Source organism: Nyctereutes procyonoides, unplaced genomic scaffold (assembly GCF_905146905.1).
Source record: "Nyctereutes procyonoides isolate TBG_1078 unplaced genomic scaffold, NYPRO_anot_genome, whole genome shotgun sequence".
In the NCBI taxonomy this organism is placed as follows: domain Eukaryota; kingdom Metazoa; phylum Chordata; class Mammalia; order Carnivora; family Canidae; genus Nyctereutes; species Nyctereutes procyonoides.
In genome coordinates, this window is record NW_026575134.1 from 10,071,155 (window position 1) to 10,093,245 (window position 22,091).

Below are 22,091 nucleotides of genomic sequence, written 5' to 3' on the forward strand. Positions count from 1 at the left end.
TCATCCAATATTACTGGTGTTTTTAAAAGAAGAGATTAGGACACAGACTGGTATAGCAGGAAGATCACATGAGGACACAGGAAGAAGGTGGCCACCCTGCAAGCCCAGGAGAGGGGCCTCGGGAGAAGGCATCCCTGTCCGACACAGTGATGTTAGACCTCTAGCTTCCAGAACAGTGAGACAACAAATGTCACCCTGTCTGTGGCACTTTGTTATTGCAGCCCAAGCAGACTCATACAAGCTGAGAGCACAGACCCAACAAAAAAGGAGAGGGGACAGGCCAGTTGATGTTAGCCTGGGGCTTTGGACTATCCAGGGAAGGAGGGAAGAATGTCTATTTTGTACAGAAATTACAAACAGGGAAGGACAGGGTCTGAAAAGCTTCTCCCTTCCTGTTGCCTTCCAGAGGCTGGCTTCATTGATTTGTTTTGTTGGGTGGAATTTCTGGGTGTTTAACATATTCAACAAAAGTAAATTTGAGTACAAGCACCCTTTATAGACGTTCTTAATTTTCTATGCCCCTGCTCCCCTTATAGCTTCCATGTGCAGCACAATATATCCTTAATAATGTTTTAGTTTCTGGAATACAGCATCTTCTAATTAAATCCACAAGTGCTATAAAAATAAGTGGAGGTGACAAGTGTCTTGGAAAGTGGAATAAAATGCAGAATGTGCTAGACAAGTTGGAAAAATGAATGCATATAAACAGTAAAATTCAAATGGAATTAAATATAGACAGATAAATTTGGGGAAGGGAAAACTCTCCAAATATGCCAAGGCAAAATGGAAGAGGTCTGGCCTTTTACAAATGTGTCAGGGAGCCATAATGAACCACATGTTAAATCCCCATGTGACGCAATGAGAACGTGAACACAATCCCAAGAGTTCTAGCAGAAGCAAGAGCTTGCAGGAGGACATCCCTCCCTGCACTGGCTGGCATTTTTCTGAGTGTCCACTGTGTACCTTATAATAGCTTGAAGAGAAATTAAGTCAGTGGGTCTCAAGATTTAGCATTTGTCAGAATCACCTGGAAGGGCCGTTAAAACACAGATCATACCCACCTACCCTTGCCCGGAGTGCCTGATGCAGTAGGTCTGGGATGGAGCTCAAGAGTTTGCATTTCTAACAAGTTTCCAAGTGATGCTGATGGTTGAAGGACCACATGAGGTTTCTGAAAGAGCTTCCCTTCAAAAAAGGGTATAGGAAGGGGATTTATTATGTCCAAACAAGAGAAGCCACCGCCCAGATTTAATAAGAACCTTCAAGAAGGAGGAAGGATATAATGATCACCTGAATGTTACTGAGCTGCTTATTCTGCTGTGGGTAGGACAGGAGCATGGGTCTTAGATTTGCTAAGAGTTAGGGCTTATATCACGACAAGCAGGCCTGAGCGATTTTGAGCACCTGAAACATGACATTCAGTGGAGATTTGAATTATGTCTTGGAAAGTTTGAAAAAAGCAAGGAGGGAGCTCTCCTTCTGGCATGGTCTGTAGACTCCCAGGACTTCCCTTCTGGTTCTCTCCATGAGCCCGGGACAGCTCTATAAGCACGATGATGGCCCAGAGCAGGGCAGGAAGCGAGGGATTAAATGCAGTTGAGATGCTTAGGTGGGAGAGGCTGATGAGAGGAACACGCTGACATTCAGAAAAGAGATGAATGATGAAGGCAGCGCCATGTGGGAGCCCCTCTCAAGCTCACCTACAGGCATTACCTTGGAACATACTGGAAACTGACAGAAGATGCAGAATTGGAAAGGCACAGAAAGGCCGGAGCTGGGCTGCTCTGGAAGTGTGGCTCTGGGATGCTGGTGCCCATGACGGAGCAGCCATTAAACCAAACACCACTGACTGAGCGCCCCCCGTGGGCAGGGTCCTGAACGAGGCCAAGGCAGTCAGGTCCCTGCTTTTCGGATGCAGATCCTAATGACAGCACAGTGGATGAAAATGAACGGGCGGGGGAAAAATGGGGAAAACAGGGCTGGAGGAGCAGTGTAGGGAAGCTTCCAGAAGGAGAGATGAGGGACCGAGGGACGGTGGCCCGAGTTTGCCAGATAGAGAAGGCTGGAAAGGCATTGGAGGCCAGGGCACAGCATGTGCAGGGAGCACGTCCCCTGTAGGCTGGGCTTGACTGGCAAGGGGAGACCAGGAGGGTGGATGCCAGCTGCGTGGCTGGAGTCACTGACATACACTTCATGCATCTAGGAAAACTCCTGTGCCATCTTGGCTCACTTGTGGGTGGAAGCGGCTCACCGATGTCTCATTGTGGGTGGCTCCAAGGAAGAGATTGGGAGCCACCGATACAGGCGGGCAGGCTGGGAAGTGTAGTTGATTTTCAAAAACAGGAAAAGGAGTACATTTTGTATTTGCTTGAAAAAAAAATGAATGGATTTGGATAATCAGATGGCCTGTTGGGGGAGCCAATGTAAATGTCCTACCCTCTTTTGGTTTCCTATTAACACCAAGATTACTTTTTGAAGAGAAATTGAAAGCCTTCATAGATGGCGGTCTCCAAGTATTATAGCCTTTAATTGGTGAAAAATTTGGGGCACCTGGGTGGCTCAGACGGTTAAGCATCTACTTTCGGCTCAGCGTCCTGGGATGAGCTCCCCAGAGGACTCCCTGCTCAGGGGTACTCTGCTTCTCCCTCTGCCTCCGAAGCTCCCCCTGCTTGTGTTCTCTCTCTCTCTCTCTCTAATAAATAAATAAAATCTTGAAAAAACTTTTTGAAAAAATTCAATGCTTTGATTTTACAAGTTGCAACATTCTTCCTTTCAAATGTCTCTACCCCGTTAATGACGCTAGAACTCCCATTAACTCTTGTTGGAGTTTAGTCAAAGGGAGAATAAAATATACACAAAAATGATGTCTTTGCTGCTTATGGAGAAATCATTAATTCATGGTCACAGGGTCGCAAGAGCAAACCAGGGGATGTGAGGCCTTCTCACTTCAGTGGGGAGTCCACCATAAAACACAGTACAGAGTCTCATGGAAGGAAGAAAACGTTACTTTCAAGCTCCATCATATATTTTGTCTTAAGTAGCTTTTTTTTTCATGCACAGAAAGATACTTATATCTTTCTCTGTCTCTTTTTTTATCTACTCTTTTTATAACTTTTATTCTCTTGCATTGCTCACCAAGAATCTCTGATGTGATGCTGTGAAGGCTATATCTAGGTCTATCAAATTTTGGTATGTATTTAAAAACCATATTGCTTGTATTCTAGATGATAATTTTGCAGGTTCTCAATCTTTTATCATTGGAATAAATCATCACATCAAGAGTAGTTGAAGGTCCACTCTAAGATTTTATTCAGGTTCCTTTAATTCCTGGTAAGCAGATATAAAACTGAAATTAAAGATATAATTATTTTTATTAAATTAAAGCAAATTACCCCAGGTTGTCTGGTCTGAGGGCTCTGTACTTCACTCCATGAAAGTGAACTCTTTTTTGAGTGTGAGTTAGGGAACTTTCTGCTCCTATAATTTATGACATATTTTACTGTTGGAACTACGCTCTTGTGAGATCAGGCATTTGTCATAAATCATATGAAAAAATAAATTGAGAAACTTCTCTACTGTATGATAGAAATCCTTTATTTTTTAGTGGTTGTCTGTATTATATTTCTTCAATGGAAAGGGTAATATTTAAAGAAAAAAATTGAAGACCACTATCGTTATATTTCCAGCTCTGAGCTTTGTACTTTTGGACTCTTGGGCATTTTATGATCTGCTATCCTCAGGATCCCAGCTTTTATATGCAGGACTCAGACTTGAGCATCTCCTGTCAATTCACCCAACTTGTTAACCTTACTATATGCTCCTGGGTGTTTCAAGGTGTTTCAGAGTGGATGCCAAGAAATAGTTGTCCATTTATTGCTACCATTTCCTGATGTCTCTGACCAAGTTCTCCATTCATTCCCCTTGATCTTTCTGGGAATAGAATAGACCACTGGCACATGCCTGGAACAAGAGGGCCAGGCCCAGGGGTGCCTGCTGTGATGTCGATTTTCAGGAAGGTTCGCATGCCACTCTTCTCTGGCTGTGCTTGTGTGTTCTCTCAGCAGACACGCATGGGAGAGGTGCCTGTGCATACGTCGCCCAGGACCATCATGCTCCCTGGGATGTTGGTCATAACTGCCACAAAGTGTATTCACAAGGCACACCCCCAAGGGCCTGGCTGTTTCTTCTCAGTTGCTAGGTCTCCAATTCTATAGTGAAGAAGCCAGTCATGGCGGTTGGACCAGCACAGGACCAAATGTTCCCACAGTGAAAATGAAGTTTGTTCCAAGGACCAACAGGTGCGGTGTGAGAATGTTTCTGAGGTGCATCTGGGCTCAGGAGAGGGACTGCGGAAATGGATCAATGATGCCTACTTCGGGCAAGTTGTTGAGGAATGGCCCCGTATCTGTCTCTTATTTGCCATTTCTTGATTAGGTCCTTCTCCTGGATTAAAACCGTACTACCTCAAATCTAGAGTTGTAATTTTATGTAACTGAAATTGTCTATCACCTAAATGCACCTCCTCTGAAATCCAGGATGAGAATGAGAGCTACTTTGTATTAAATGTTGATGATTTCTAATTGATTCATCACCTTTGTGGCAATTTACAACGTGGCTTTGCTGACAGAAATAGTTTTCAGCAGACTGTATGAAAAGAGGCTGATCTCATTTTTTCCCCCTAGAGATAATTTTAGCATAAGGTTGAACAGATAGAAATAGGTCTTAAAAAGCCAATAAAGGTAGAGGCTCTTGCCTTATTTAGGGAACCGTTTAGAAGGTAGAGAGCCCAATGGCATCTTGTACATAGTAAAAGAAATAAGCTAGCGGAGAGATCGGGGTGGGGAGAGGGGAAGGAAGTCCTCAGTGATACATTTGGCAGGGACTGCAACCCTGCCTATGATTAAGCTGAGGAAGAAGAGTAGGGGCTGGGAACCTGGGATCCCCAGGCAGTGATTAGATTCGGCGGGGAGAACCACAGGGCATCAGACCAGAGTCTCCGTCTCTGGGAAGCGTGTTCACACCTGACTTGGTTTTTCCTAATGTTCGACCCTCAATGGAGGAGATGGGGAAGGAGAAGGAGAAGATCCTTGCTATACCCACTCACAGATCCCCTTGCTACACCCTCATGGCACTTACTGTACCTTAGGTACATATTTGTGCAAGTCTTTGATGAATGTCCATCTTCCTCACGGGACTGTGAACTCCCTGAAGGAAGGGCTCCTGATATCAGTCCTGTCCTCCAGTGTAGCTTCTAGGTACAGTGCCTGACATATAGCAGATGCTCAATAAATATATATAGTAAACTGATTTTAAAAAATATTTATTGAACAAGCAACTGGATTTTCCAAGCACAGCCCTTGAGTGCCACTAAGAATGGGCTGTATGCATGGCTGGATCAGAAGCCAAATGGCTGAGATCTCTGGAAAGATACTTCTACTTTGGTGCAGATGGATGATGAAGAATTTAGCAGTGCTTTCTTCCTCCTTTTTTCTTTGTATTCTATTTCCTTGCTGGGTGCTTTACATTGTACAGACTTCCAACAACTCATGAGGCCATCTACTCAGTCACGCACTCACTGTCAGTTTTTGTTTTCCCCTCTCGATACCTTTCTTTTGTTACTGCCCCTTCCAACTGCAAATCTGGGTCTTAGCCTCGTCCAACTTTTGCTTCTTAACTCCTCCAGCTACTGGTTTCAAACGTTTCAAACAGAGCAGATCCAGACTTTAAAGCATTACAACAAAGAAAGAGAGGAATTGATGTTTCTCCATTGCTTCACCTAGTCTCATCTCTGCAGCCTTTGACACTCTATCCACTTCCTACTTTAAAAAAACTTTTGGATGCTAGATCGTTAGCCTCTGGATTTCTCTCCTACTTATTCAGATGCATCTTCCATCTCTCCCTTCCTCTTCTATTCCTTAAAAGCTGATGTTTCCCAAAGTGACTCCTTTGTCTTCCTTCCTTCTCTTGCTCCTCCTGATTTTTCTAGCTGCTGGATTTGTTTGCAGCTACAAACACACACTCGTGACTCTCAGATCCTATCCTGAGTGCTTCTACAATTCCAGATCCTCCATTCCAGCTATCCAGCACAGGCTTTCATAAATTGCTTTTCGTGTTTTGCTCTAGTCTCCTAAATGGTTTGTTTACAAAAGATGTTTCACCACTTCAGCTCAGCCTCCATCTGCTCCCCAAGTTAGAGTTGTTTCTTGAAAAATCAAGCTGAATGTGTCATTCCTCTCTTTAAATACCTTTTATAGATTCCCAGGGCTGCAGAGTAGATGGTCATCACCATCATCACGACTATGTAAGTGCTTGCTGTGTAGCCAGGCACTAACTACTCAATATATCTTGATTCATTTTATCCTCACAACCAGTCTGGGAGATTGGTGCTGATTCTTCCCATTTTACAGACAAGGAATGGGGGCACAAAGATGTGGTCAAGATCACACAGAGACAAAGCCCATCCTTCCCAGCTTGATCACGGAGCCCTTCCACGACTGTCCTCACCCTCCCCTGTGCTCCAGTCACATGACCCTTTCTTCTGTTTCATGACACTCCATCCTTCATATTTCCCTGCCTTGGTGCCTGCCATCCCCATGGCCTGGCATCTGGGTGATCCCATCATGACTCCATCTTCCCCATCAAGACTCAGCTTCTGAACCATTTTCTCTGTGAGAACTCAACACTCTTCAGACAAAGTTGGTCACTCCCACCTCTGTGATGATACTAAACTTTGCTATGTACCTGCTCTGTTATGGGACATTCCCTGCTTTATTGTGCAAAGGAACTTTTTTTTTTCATTTACAGTTAAAGCATAAGCAGTCTTGGTTTCTTCTTGACCCCTTTTTAAATGGTCTGATCACAGAGGAAGACATAGACATGGCTAACAAGCACATGAGAAAATGCTCCGCATCACTGGCCATCAGGGAAATACAAATCAAAACCACAATGAGATTGCACCTCACACCAGTGAGAATGGGGAAAATTAACAAGACAGGAAACAACAAATGTTGGAAAGGATGTGGAGAAAGGGGAAACCTCTTGCACTGTTGGTGGGAATGTGAACTGGTGCAGCCACTCTGGAAAACTGTGTGGAGGTTCCTCAAAGAGTTAAAAATAGACCTGCCCTATGACCCAGCAATTGCACTGTTAGGGGATTTACCCCAAAGATACAGATGCAGTGAAACGCCGGGACACCTGCACCCTGATGTTTATAGCAGCCATGTCCACAATAGCCAAACTGTGGAAGGAGCCCCAGTGTCCATCGACAGACGAATGGATAAAGAAGATGTGGTTTATGTATACAATGGAATATTCCTCAGCCATTAGAAACGACAAATACCCACCGTTTGCTTCGACGTGGAGGGCCCTGGAAGGTATTATGCTGAGTGAAGTAAGTCAATTGGAGAAGGACAAACATTATAGGTCTCATTCATTTGGGAAATATAAATAATAGTGAAAGGGAATAAAGGGAAAGGAGAGAAAATGAGTGAAAATATCAGCGAGGGTGACAAAACATGAGAGACACCTAGCTCTGGGAAATGAACAAGGGGTAGTGGAAGGGGAAGTGGACGGGGGGTTGGGGTGACTGGGTGATGGGCACTGAGGAGGGCACTTGGAGGGATGAGCACTGGGTGTTATGCTATATGTTGGCAAATTGAACTCCAATAAAAAAATAAATAAAAATAAAGTAATTAAATGTCATTTAAAAGATAAAATTTTTGTATTAAAAAATAAATGGTCTGAAAATTAAGTATCATAAGTGACAAAGAAAGGATGTGCATCCCTATTGGATTTTAGGCACTATCTGCTTATTACTTAAATATTCCTATTTTTGGATTAGAGCACTAGCTGTTACCCATGTTCTCTAGGAATGAAAAAAGAACTACTTGCCTTTTAAAATGAGTGATGTGTTCAGATCAAGGATTAAATAGTCTGTGATTTAAAAAGTACTCTCCATTGATTGAGACCAAACAGGAGATGAGCGGTAAGGAGAGAGGTCCAGGTAGCCATGACTGCCTGGACGTGGAGCTGTTACCTGCTGGCCGGGCTTGATGGGTGAAAGCGTGATGCCCTGGGTGTTGATCACTGGCAGGATCTGGTTTCCGATGACTGTGGCAATGATCTGGCCCTGGGCGTTGGTCAGGAGCTGGGGGTGATGGGCTGTACTTGGAGGCCCTGAGTGCCGCTCGCTGCTTGGCTTGATGGCCCCGGATTCGGCATCAGAGGAATAGTCCCAATGATCTGCAAGAGACAGGCCCAAAGGTGAGGTGCTGGGCTCTGCTCTGGATATACACATGCAACTGAAGACCACTCATGCCCTGCTCTGTGCAGGAGGCTCCTGAATGCTGACCAAGAGACTGACCAGATCAGGAGTGGTGGGTGTGGAAGGCAGTAGCAGGGCCTGAGCATCTGCAGGAGAATAAGCACGCATGAACGGAGTGCATGGAAAGGCAGGGAAAGCATCTTACTTGAAAGTAAAGTCAAGCTTCGGATAAGCCTGGGATTTCTGCTGGGGCAGTAGAGGCATCTGCTTTGTTGTCTCAGAACCAGGTAGAAGATGGAGCTCTCATGGCACCCAAGCCCTCATCTAGCTGGGGAGCCATATCCCTTTCCCAGAGGAGGGTCTCAGACCCAGCGTGCTCCCTCACATCCTTTCCCCTTCCCCATTCTCCTCTGCTCTCTCCATCTTGCTTCCTTTCACCGGCATCCTGCTCCTCTCTCAGGGTCCCTGGCACCCCAGCAGGAGTGGGCCTCAGCACCCTGATGCTTGTGGTGGCTGAGAACTCAGATTCTGACATCAGGGAGACAAGATTCCATTCCTAGCGGTGTCACCTACAAGCTCAGTCAAGGAGCCTCAGCCTTCTGAAGGCTTTCAAGAATTATGATCACAAACAAGTATTTGAAACTCTTAAAATAGAATTGGAATGACAACTGAGGATGAAAATTTTGAAAATGTGCATTATGAACAGCATGTTTGAAACTGGGTCTTAGGGGTTAGAAGTTCATGGTTTCGGTGGCAGGTGGCAGAGAAGGTTTCTGTTTGCATCTAGTAGCTTCTGGCTTCAGGGAAAGGATCATGTGGAGTATTGCAGGAGGGACCTGGCTGGCCCCAGTCACTGTGCTAAGAAGGAAGGGAGCATGGGCAGGGTAGTAAATGTTTAGGGTGTCTATGAGACCTGGAGACACAGATCATATTCATATGTTGCTAGAGGCCAATTTAATCAGTACAAATGAAAATATGATCTATGTTTTCCAAAGTTTTGGATTCTTCTGGGGGAGTCACAGAGCTGACAGTTAGATGCTTTCCCCTCCATACAGCACAGGATAGGCAAGCAGTTCTGCTCTTTGAGTCACCTTCCAGGGTCCCCTCCCAGATGTGAACTGTGGTAACGTGGCCTAGGGGCCACCAAGACATAGTAATAATACTCTTGGAGAGTGCTTTTATGTATATGGTTTCATTTCATCCCACATTCTTACATCCACCATGAATTGGGCATTAGTCCACTCCCTAGAGGTGGATAAGACAATGGAGCCTCAGCTGTCACTTGATGGGGGCGTTGGTAAGTGATAGAGCTGGAGTCCGAGTCTGCTGAGCCCCAGGTGGTTGCTCTTCCATTCTGTGATCTAGTTCCCACCACATGGAGGACATTGAGAGAGGACACTGCATCTCTGCAATTTACCTCCCAACAATAAGCTGCTTGTGGTCTGAGTTTACAGATGATTCTGTCTTCTGCCCCCCACAGTACTCCAAACAGGGCTCTGAACAGAGGTTCTCAACCCATCTTTTGAACGAATGGTTTCTAGACTCAGTTATCACCAAGATCTCAGATGCAACCAGGACCGCAGAACAATCTCAAGCCCACACCATTCAGGGACAGAGATCAGGATGGAGAGGGTGCCCCCTTGCCCACCTGACCATCACTTCCACCACAAAAGTCCCTGTGGGATGGCACTAATGGAGGAGCTGTGTGAACGCTCAGAACGGGTGGCAGTTGTCGGGGGGATGCCCATGGAGTTCAAGTAATTGCTTCGAGAGTGGTCAGCAGGCCCTCAGGGAGTCCGGAGCTCTGCGGTCTCACTGAGCAAGCCCACAGGATCCGTCCCACAGCCTCAGCAGGGCCAGCAAGGTCAAGAGGAGTCCACATCAATAGATCAGAGCATATAAGTACTTGATTGATGATGAGTGGTCTTGCATGAAGCAGCTCGGGATTCAAAGGCTGTTCCTCTGACCCCACGGGCAGTGTGGAGAGGCCTGGGAGCCGGCTCCTTGTCCCGCGTCTACACTGACCAGTCCTCTCTGGCCTCCCCATGTCTTAGGCCTGAGAAGCCCACTCCATGGATGGGCTGAGTTGAAAGCCTATAGAAACTGGATTCGTTTGGGTGGCAGGATGGTGGGTTCTATTTTAGGCAGAATGTCAGCATGTTTCAGAGCCAGTGTGAGTAAGTAACCCGGGAGAAGGTTTCAGAGTGAGGCACAGCACCTGACAGCTACGAACACACTGTGATGCTGGAAGGCATTCGGCTCCGAGAAGATTGACACGAGTCTGTGAGTCTGTGCGTGCCTCACGGTAATGAGATGCTTTGCCTGCTTTCCCGGTGGAAAGAAGAAAGGCGAATGCAAACGACTCGCCAGCCTTTCCCGTAAGTGGATCCTCGCTCCCAACACTGTGCTTGACATTACTAAAACATGGTGCCACTTACGTCTCCTCCCCACCGGCTTCTCTCTTCTTCCGTGGGTCCCAGCATCACTTGCTGAGGGTAGGACGGCACTAGTGTTGGAGCCAGAGGCATCCAGAATTTCATGAGTGGAAGGACCCTGTAGTAAGGAGAGTTTGCCCACCAGCTATGGGGTGGGGTGGGGTCTGACAGTTCGAAGGTCTAGAAGCTTCTGTGAAGCTATGCATTTCTCATTTTTGTTCCCCTTGCAGGCGAGTTGGGACAACCATCTGGGCACGTCAAGAACTTGGCAGCGCCCTACGGGGTTTGTTCTAACATCCTACAGTGTACTACAGCATGCTGGTTTTCATGTGCTCCCGTTCATCGAGGGTACCGATGATCACACGCTGTGTTGTCTAAAAATTCCCAGATGTGCCTATTTTTCTTAGATTGGCCACGACTCCTTTCAGGACCTCCACAGATCTCACCAGAATGCTCCTCGGATCCTGACGCCAGAGAGATCTCAACGTGGAAGCCAGGGATGCCCAGGCAGCTGTGGTGTGAGGCTCTTGGCACTGGTGTAAAGTTGGCAGTTTTACTTGCAGAAATTGTATTTTAATTTAGAGGACTTTTGATATTAATCTACACATGTTCTCAGGAAATCAGGAAATTAAAACTGAGGTTTGATGTTAGGAGACCTCTGACTTGAGGGCAAAGAGAGAGAGGATGCTCCAGAGACTTCTGTAACCCTAAGACTAGCCTTTGGATTTGAGTTTGTGACTCCCAGAGCTAAGGATTTACTGCTATGAGAGTCTGGATGGAAAGATGTGTTGCTGAGTGAACAAGGCCAGGAGGCTATGATGCTTGACCAAGGCATTAACTCCACAAGAGAACTTCCGGCTGTCCTAAGATGCCAAGGACTCTGGCAGAGCAGCCTCGTGCCTATAGACTCTTCTCTGTTTAGCCTGCAAAGGAGAAGACCAAAAAGATGCACCTGGGGGCAGAGGAAGGGGCAACAAGGCAGGTACATCGCTTGCAAAGATTCTAACAATTCACCAGAGAAGTGATATGTACCAAACAAGTGGCAAGGACTATCCGATAAGAATCTCCATATCCATGTGATGGGTGCTCAAAGACATACTGGGAATGAATGAGTGATACCAGAGAAAGATGAGGGTGGCTAGAAAGACTTGACTGAAGAAATGAGGGCAGAGCAGAGTCTTGAAGTTTGGGTGGGATTCTGCAGGGCAGAGAAACCATGCCAAGCAAGAGGCTAGCTGGATATGAGAAACATGGGGGATGGTGCATTGACTAGTTTTCAAGCAACAGGGGTTGAGACAGTAGAGCAGGGACAGGTCAGCATGGAAGGTGTCAAATTCCACCCGGGCAAAGGGATTTGATGACGGCTTTGAGGGTATGGGGAGGAGCGCCGAAATGGAGCTATTTCTGGGGTGAAGACGAAGGTGTACATAGAATAGAATGAAGTGGTGAGAGACTCCAGACAGGAGATCAGTGGCCAGGATGCTACTGTGGTTTGTCCAAGTGTGAAGCAAAATGCCTCCATGAATCCTTGACAGAGGGGTTGCTGGATTCGTTGACTTCCACTTCAATTCAAAAAGCACGACCTACTCTATGGCTGGGTTGCAACATTAGAAATTTTTGAGTCAAGTTATTGCCCCATCAATCCCACAGCAAAGAGCTCGGGCATCCTTTGCAATGATCCTCAATGTCTTTGCCGCGGCTCCAGCAGCAATGACTCATCGGATGAATGCTTTAACCAGGCCGAGGTCCTTATCGGTATTGTAATGATAACTTCCAACCTAAAAGAGTTCTGGCCTCTCTGACAGAGGACTTACTTGGTTGTTGCCGCTCGTGTTCTCCTGCCTTTTTCTGTAGAGGACTGAAGAGCATAAACCACAACTGAAAATAAAATCCGCATTGCAAGGGCAAAGGAAAAATATCGTTAAAATGATGACCGGTGTTCATTAGCACGTGGATCCCTGTTGCCATAAAAATTCGGGTGGCTTACACGTAAAAGCAACCGTCGTCCGTTCAGCAGCAATTAGGACTCTAGCCATCACAAAGATCATCTTGGGACAGTAGCAAACCTCAACAATGCAGGGTCACCAGGTTATCATTCAGTGCCCTTATGGACTTTGCACCAGTTGAGGTGCTCAGTAGGGATGAATTAGGACTCATGAAGGATTAACGTGCCCTGAATTTATTCACTGCCCACAGTTGGTGTCATCAGCAGCAGCTGATGCTGGCATCACAGAAGCCCAGGGCATCCAGAGAAGTCCTCTGATGGGCCACATGTCGTAATTGTCTCTGACATGCTGTTAAACTCTGCCACGGAGAATGTGTTTGCAGATGTCAAATTGACAAGCAATTTTGTTGCACATATCTTTAAGAAAAGGAAATCCGGCAAAGCTGTAAATCGGCGGCTTTCTCAGCATCTTCAATCCATCAGCAGAGACAATTCTTTGCCAAATATTTGTGTAACCTCAGCACTTTTTTTGGTCAAGAGGCTTTTGTTAACACTAGCATTGAACAAAGAGCGCTGGGGAGCCAGAGAACTGGTGGTGTGAGCAATCCCTAGGATGGAAACAGCCCATCACCTTCCCCTTCCTTTCTGCCAACAGCCATTCTCTCTCTTTCTCCAAGGCAGGATTTTGTCTTCTTTCTATAACACATTCATCGTGATCTCACCATGCTCTGGGTGTAAGGTTAAACCCATTGAGAATTATTTGGGCAGCTCTGGATGGGATGTTGGTTCCAGGAAAGGCGGGAGAATACAATTATTCCCCAAAGAAAATTTATTTTTCCATGATGCAATTGTGCCTTCTCGCGTGTAGCTCTGTCCAAGATGGGGAAAAAGAGAAGTGTGGATGTTGAGAGGGGCTTTAGCAGAGGATCTGAACCAGAGAAGAGTAAAGCCTGAAGATGAGCAGATGAAGGAGCTCAATAGAGGGAGACACTCAACCAAGGATGCTTGGGTTTCATCTTGCTGGCAATGTCAAACAGTTGGCCCTGGTGTCCCCAAACTCTGGAGATTCCAGGGTTCAGAAAAAATACAGCACCCCAAGTGATTAACAATGTCTGGCTTGGGTATGGGCAGAGGGAATGGCAATGCCTGAAGGTGGCATCACTGCAGCTCAGGAGATGAGACAAATTATCTTAGGCCATCTGCAAGAAATGGATGACTTTTTGAGCAACTGTGAGAAAGAATTTCTTATGGGTGTTACGGGTGCTGAGAGGTGCTCCACCCCTGGGAATATCTACCTACCCAATGTTTCCCACTGTCATTTGGAATTAGAATCCCTGCTGGCTGCTCTACCATTGGTTTTCAACTTTGGAAACACACTCACAGACAGTAAAGAATTAGAGGTGCCAGGATCTTTACAATGTCACTTTCGGTCACATTATGAGAAGGTTAATTTGTATGAAATCTGGACATTGTGAAGACAGCAAAGAACATCAGTAAAAACAATCCTCTTTTCTAAAGTCTTCTTTTTTTTTTCTAAAATCTTCTTAAGAGTCATTAAAGATAATTTTCCTTAATAGAATTTAGGATATGTGTATAGAGGAATAAAACTCTCCATGGCCAGGTTCAAGCCCAGGCTTTGCCACTAACCGGTGGAAGATTGTTAGATAATTACTTCATGTCCTAGGACTGCAGGATGTTCATCTGTAAAATGGGAATAGTGACGTCCACTTCATAAGGATACTGTAAGGACGGGATAAGATAATGTGCACAAAGTGCCGAACACTGCTTTACCAACCAAAATGGGGTTCAATGAATGTTCGTTTATAATTTAATTTTGCTCACATGCCTATGTGGTAACTCCTGCCACTTGTGCTAAGTTGTAAAAGCTCCCTTGCATTTTTCTGAAAATTATGATTTCACCATGAAAACAGTTTAGCTTGAGCAACAGAAAACAGAAGTTTACCATGAAAAATAATGAAATCCTCCTTGTCTTATGGATGCTAAGTTGGAGGTTTCCATAGAAGCACTCAGATTCAGTGGATGTTGCATTCCAAGGGAGGGACTAGACTGTGATGCTGAAGACCAGTTAGGCATTTCCAGAACCCAGAGGGGCAGACACAGAAGAATTTTAAAATTCCGTGTGTCTTCCTCACTCCCAAGGATGGGGCACGGGGAGTTCCTCTTCACCTCTAGGTTAATGACAGTGGTTGAACAAATATTGTCCCCTCAAATTTGGGGAACATATCCCTAAGGAATCTAAAGGTCACATGCTATGGCTTTTGAGCTGAGAGGGAAGAGAGAAAAAGACAGAAGAGCAAAGAAGAGAAAGGAGAGAGATGAGAGAGGGCAGTACTGCATTAGCTCTTGCTACACTCCCCCTGAGAGCAGGTGAAGATGGATGAGTGTTTCCCTGGACTCATTGTCATCAGTCTGAGCCATATAAAATCATGTCCCAGAGGACCCCCTGGGGAGTGGGCCCTGGGACAGCATCACAGAGAGAGCCTTGAAGGGTGGACCTGGAGAAAACCAATCCCTGGAAGGGGAGTGGGCAGCTGGAAGAAAACACACTGCCTGTAGTGCTATGCCCTGGGAAGGTCCCAGCTGGGCCTCAGACAACCTGGCTTGAGGCATCTGCTGGCCCAGAGGGTAGGGCATCTCTTAGCAGTTCAACAGAGTGGCCATTTTTGTGTGCCCCTCTGTCCTCTCCCCACCTTGGCCTGGCTTGTCAGGAACAGAGTCAGCAAGCTGAAGAAAGGAGAATCAAGGAAAGACAAAAGGACCAGACTACTCTTTCCCAGTAGCAGAAGCAGCAGCAGCAGCAGGACCAGGAAGGAGGCCCAGCTGGGGACGCTGCTGGTGGCCATGGGAAATATAAGTTGGGTTCCAAGTTTTGATTATGATCTGGGAACGGGGCACCTTGTTGGCAACTTAAGGTCACTGGAGAAGACTGTGTTTCCCTGAGTGCCTGAGAGAAGTCGTGGGGCAAGAGCCTAAGCTCAGATCCAAGGGGAGGTGATGGCCTGTGGCCATCGAGAAGGTTGGTGGGGACAGTGAGAGGCTCTGAGGATCATACCCTGCTGACTTGGTGACTTCTGTCCTCTTTTCCCACTTTACGGAAGGGGGTTGGAGATAATTGTCAATTATGTGACCAAGAGAGTTGAGCTTGTCATTCTTCCCTGGTGTCCTACCCCTCCCGACTATCTCATCACTACTTTTGTGAGGAGCAAGTGTGAGTAGAAGACACCATCTTTTTCTGTTTTCCTTCGAATGTTAGCATTTTGGGCCCCTAGTTCAGTGGTTTTGTATGAATTAAACATGGCTTAATCATGAATATTAGCAAGTATTTTCTAAGCTATTCCTATCTGTAATTTTCAAAACATATAAAGTTAGAGACTGCCTTTACCTTAATCATTAAGGCTAATAATACTAAAAAAGGAGTATCTGTGGGTCACGAGACTTTATTCACTAAGAACACTTGCAAAGTAAAGGAGAAATGAAGGCAAGAAGGAGACTTGGAAGAGAAGAGAGGATTTGACGAATTACTGGAGGGAGGATTTAAAACTGTGAGCACAAAATATATCTTCCCTTAGACTATGAACTTGGCTTAGTTCTGAGAGCTGGTGGCTGCTATTTCTCACATTGATTGTTGAAATGTCAGCCAGTAAACTACTGAACTCCACATCTGGAACTAATGATGTACTATATGTTGGCTAATTGAGTTTAAATTAAAAAAAAAGTCAGCTGACTTCAACACGATACTATGGCAACGCCTTTATTGCTGAAATGCTACTAAAGCTCTTGAAAACCTGAAAGTGGCACCAGGAAAAGCCAAGTGCCCACCAAAGGAGAACGCAGTGACAATACCTAAGGGAAGGTCAGAAGATTCGGGAGGAATCTGACATGGTCATTTGGCAGTTATGTTAGCAAGACGGTTCTCATCAGCAACAGCAGTATTTAAAAGGCATGAAAAAGACGTGCATATGGGTCTTCATTTCCTATCTGATCTTTAATTAGATATATAATTAATTAGTACAAGACTACCCCCAACCTCCCAAACACACTCTCGAACACACTCTTTTATTTGTTTAATTGTTGAGAAAGAAGAAATCTAATGTATGTGCGTTTGTTTTTCAATTCCAGATCATGAGGCAGGGGGAAGAGGATCCCACTCAACTTTCATGATCTAAGACAGGGTAAGTCATGTCAATTCTAAAGGGGTTTTATAGAAATGATTTGCTTATAGAGCATGGCCTGAACTCTGGTTCTGTGGCCCATTAGCAGCAAACATTGTGGAAGAGACTTCCCATCTCAGGGAACTGACAGGTCTCCCCGGTAAGAGTCAACTCAATTGATACAGTGATCATTCTTATTGGACCTGAATCTTTTTTGAGTCCTTTGGCAAAATGAAGTTAGCAGCTGTGGCCACGGTCTGAACTGTTGACAGTTCCTATTATAATAACATTACAACTTGAATCTGGCACACTCGACACTCTGCATGTGGATGTTTCTGGTTTTGTTTTTTAATTTTTAATTTTAAGATGCATCGTAATATCTGTTCTTAGTATTTTACTATAAATATGAGATTTTTCTATTCTCCCTTTTATTTGGGTTCCCACTCAAGCTTTAGGAAACATTGACAGAGTAAAAGTTTTGCTCCAGAGTATCCTCAAAAGATTAAATTAAGTGTACACAAGATGAACCAGCATTGAGATAAGAATTAAGTGGGGAATCGTTGTAATTGCCTGCATGGCTTATTTGTGGAGTGATCAGTGGGGACAGATCAGTGTCAAAAAAGGACACAAATCCTTTTTTGAACACAATATAGGCATCTGCCATCAACATATGTTTTGAAATTGCATCTGAATTTTGAATTTGCACTACTGAAAAGCATATTGGTAAGCTCTGGATTATTTAGAAATTCTTTATTTCTCTATGGTGCTATTTTGCCTTACCACTCTGCTTTTACTTAACTAAGAGGTGGGATGAGGAAGACAGAAGAGGGGAGAGTCAATTTTGCAAAATATCAGCTCAAAGTTTGACTGGGCATAATGTGGAATCCAAAGTTGACTGGCTTCATCTGCGACTGGACAGAAACACCCAGTGATACAGAGAAGGTTCTCCCAGCTAAGCTCAAATAAACAAGATTCTCAGCACTAGATGCAATTTTCTTTGGGCAAGGGAAATGGAATTTGGAGAGATTCTTTTGGAAATGGATGGAGAAATTTCCACTTTGTTCCAAGTCCATCTTCCCCTTGGAAATCTATCGCTTATGGTTAGTGACTGGTTTGTTTGGTTGGTTGATTGCTTATACAAATACTGATACTCACATATTAAAAGTATTTTTATATGAAGAGATAATACAGGCATATTGACAACATTTTCAATGTCCGAAAGAGTGGAGGATTGAGGTAACTGTAGATGATTCTAGCAAAGGAACAAAAATGTCTTCAATCTTATCTGGAAAAGCCAGATAATCTGAACATCTCTGCTTTATTATATATGGCTTCAAAATTAAGAGTGTTAAAAAAAACAAAACAACAACAAAAAAAAAACAAAATTAAGAGAGTTGTTTTATTCATGGATTTCCCTCATGCACAAATGAATCCCTTACATATTCACTCACTCACTCACTCACTCACTCACTCACTCACTCATTCACTCACTCAGCAAATCCTTTCAGGGACCTGCTCTGTGCCCAGCACTGGGCCATACCACCTGCTCTAATCCCTACTATAGAAGATGGGGAAATCATCACCCAGCCATCTGAATTCATGAAAATCCTTTCTTTTGGATTAACAAGAGCATTCTGTAAATCTTGCCATCTATGGCACTAGCAACTGGCCATTGAAGAAGAAAGCCTAAGGTTTCCAGTAGGCAGGATGGTCAAGATAGAGCAATTACATAATGCTAAAGCGTTTGCCTGCTCTTGACTAGTCCTGCAGCCTTTTTTCTCCTTCTGGGAAACTGCTGCATTTGTCAGTGGCTTGAGGTGATCTCCTGCAGTCCCTCCTTTTTGAGGACTGTTTGCATGCTCACATGTGTCACCGAACAACTGAATTCACCCTTTGTTGAAATAAGTTCTTATTTTCCCCTGAAAAGTAGCAGGTTTTTTGGTTTAACTTTTGAAGAAGGCCATTAGATAGGTGCCAGGCACTGATCTACATTTTGGGAGTCTGAGAAATTTCTCATGACCCTAAATTTTGTTTTAAAACCACTTTGGGCGCCCAGGTGGCTCAGTGGGTTAAACATCTGCCTTCAGCTCAGATCATGATCCTGAGGCTTGGGATTGAGTCTCAAGTCAGGCTCCCTGTTCAGTGGGGAGTCTGCTTCTCCCTTGGCCCACCTCCCGATCTTGCTCTCTCTCTCTTTCAAATAAATAAATAAAAATCTTTTAAAAATAATCAAATCAAATTACTTTGATTGTAAAAAAAAAAAAAAAAGAAGCTGGTTATGATGCCTGCAGAAGTCCAGTGTCAATCAGGTAGCCATCAGGGGGTAGGTAGAGGTAGGTCCAATGGGACTTCTGGTCCCTAAGAAGATTAATGGAAACTGATGGTTTTCCACTGGAAACTAGGAAGGCCAGGCATGCAGTGCGGAACACCCTTCAGTTTGTGCAGAAAATGTTCCTCCTCAGCGACCACGCCACTGTCCTAAGACCTCTGTCATCTTGATCTCACTACCAGGATCTGTATGAATTCATTTTGTGGCAAACAAGGTCTCAGTTCCACCGTTCTCTCACAAAGCTCCCCCACTTCATCTATGAATATATTGTAACTTTCCTATATAGAATATGAATTGGAATTTAAAGAATGCATATTTCGGCCCATGGTTAATTTGTAGCAAGGACATATTCCTTTAAGCCGCGGTGGCCTGGGTTTCAATGTGTGGCTCCTCACTTGATTTTCAATGGTAGGGAATGAAAATGTTTCTGAATATGATCTAATGCTCAAATTTCTGATTCTCTGCAAAGACTTTACATTTTCGTTTCAGTAATTGTTATATTTGTTCAGTAGGATGTTCCATGTACCCGATAGCAGAGACAAATTTTTAAGGATGAACTAGCAATATTCGTTATTCATCATCCTTCCCGTTCTCCCCAATGACTACAAATTAAACTCTGAGTACTATTTATTTTCTTTACAGCTACTAACACTGTGGAATTCCGAAAACATTATTTTTCCCTTCCAAAGAGGATCATAACTGTAGTGAAGCCATCATTTTGCAGAAAGACCAACTTTGTAAGATTTTATATGGCTTTGCCTAAGACTTTAAGTTTTAATACCAGCAAAAAAATACCTAGAATGTAGGGAAGTATTTCTGCTTCTGCCTGCTGATGCCAGATTAAGTGACTAAATCAGATTAATGTTATTTATTGCTTGGGAGAACACCTTTTCGTTTGACTCAGCCTTGGCCCTTAGAAGCTTTAGTAAACATCCCTAAATGAAGCCCTGGAACTATGAACTGTATATTTTATATTTCTTCCCAGATGGGAGGGGAAAGAAAAAAGCAATTGCAATGAGAGCAAAAAACCCTCCCAAATCGGAGACCAGTGATCTCCAATATTCTAGGTTCTTTGGAGCAATGGGAACCGGTGAAGGAAACGTTTGGCAATTGCTCAAGAAAAGTGCTGCGCATATTTAGCATTACCTAGTGCTATGAGGGCATCCAGCCTGCAAAGCTGAATTTAAATTAATATAAACAACAAAATAAGCATCTAAAAAAAAAGAAAAGTGGGCAATGAAACCACTCCAAGCATGATTAAAGATGCATCTATTTATCACCACCCAGTTTCATGAGTCCAAGATGATTCATATGCTTTTTGTTAGGAGAATATCCATTGTTGTGGCAAAATTAAATGTATTTTGATACTTGCTTGCCATATTTATCTATTTGTTCAATCAGAAAAAAGTTGCCCTCATCACTCCAACATATATTACTTTTTCAATTTCCTCTGAGTAATGTTTTTATAATGTTCTTTAGGGTGAGACCACGGAGTTTCTCATTTCTCACAACAAAGACCATAACTCATTAGAATTATGCTGATGAGGTTTTCTCATAAAATTGCATCCTCATTTTCAGAGGTGACCAATCTGCACCCTTGCCCCTAACCATCGGGCAGGTGTGGATGGATATGATTGAAAAGGGCCACCACACTCTTCACCGTTGTGGTTTCTTATAGTTTTGTGCTTCCTATTTTAAGTGTCCCTCAGTATGTGTGTGTGTGTGTGTGTGTGTGTGTGTGTATTCTGGTACTTCAAAGGTGGTCCTGAAAAAATGTAATTTATCATGATAAATAAATCACCACTCTATTTCTCAACTGTCCCCGTTCTAGGCTCAATAATTTACAACTTATGCCAATGGTATGAATTTTGGAATTTTTAATTCCCAAAGCTACTTTTGACATATAGCCTTATGAGGAGTATGTTTCACATATTCTGCGTGCCAGATGAAATCACCACCTACAGGTTTACCGAAGGTGGATGGAGATGTTTTTTATTCTAGAGCATCAAGGAAACCAGCAGTAGTTAAATGAACCTAGCAGGTGATACTCCTGTATTTTGATGAAATAAAGTGCAATATTTTCTTAAAAGAAAAAAGTGGATGCTACGTGTCCAGCAGCCACGTAGTTATGTTATAGAGGCAAGTTACACGTAACCTAGCCTTCTGTTGCTGATACTCTAGAGAAAACAAGTCAGCTTAACCTGTTGCTAGCAGTGTGGACAGCGGATTCAAAATCATCAGCCTGGCCGTCCACATGCTGGAGTGACCATGGGGTCCCAAGACACACGTGGTAAAGAGAACAAGATGGGAGGGGCGGGGCTTGCTGGCTGCACACTAAGTGCAGGGGCAGTGGCAAGCATTTAACATCCTTTATTACTTTCACTCCTTGCAGCAACCCTGAAACGTCAGAAGTTTAAAAAATTGAAGAAAGTGAGGTAAACCAACAAAGCCATTTTCATCAGGTACAGTCATGCTGGATGCTTAAAAGCATCTCCCCATAAAACTTCAATCTGTTAAACAGACTCTACTCTAGATCAGTCACCTTACGTGGATTAAAATATCTATGGGTAAGGGGCCCGTGATATTTATGGAAAGGCTGCCTTATTGGCAGGCACAGTATCAGGCACTCGTTCCCCGGGTGCTGAAAGCAGTTTCACTTGGAAGAAAGCCAAGCTTTGAAGCAGCCAGAGCTGCCCTCGAATCCAGACTCTTCCTGTGTAGCCCTGAGAAGCTGGTTAACCCATATTTGCTCAGCTGTCACTTAGAGATACTAGGGCAAGATCAATGTAAGAATGAAATGAAATGAAGAGTTTATGTAAAATGATTATCGTAGCTATTAGCTTTTATGAAATGCTCTATTCATTCACTCCACAGATTTCATTATGATGTTTATGCTTCCTGTGGGCCAGGTGTCATCCTAGCTGCTTGGGATACATTGATGAATATG

General features: G+C 44.2%; 1 protein-coding gene across 1 annotated transcript in view; it reads right to left on the reverse strand.

Moving 5' to 3' along the window:
• Positions 1-22,091, reverse strand: part of POU6F2 (POU class 6 homeobox 2) — a 468,834-nt gene that overhangs the window by 18,335 nt on the left and 428,408 nt on the right. Inside the window, 2 exon segments of the mRNA XM_055301115.1 lie at positions 8,036-8,154; positions 8,157-8,241. Coding sequence (XP_055157090.1) covers positions 8,036-8,154; positions 8,157-8,241 — 204 coding nt within the window.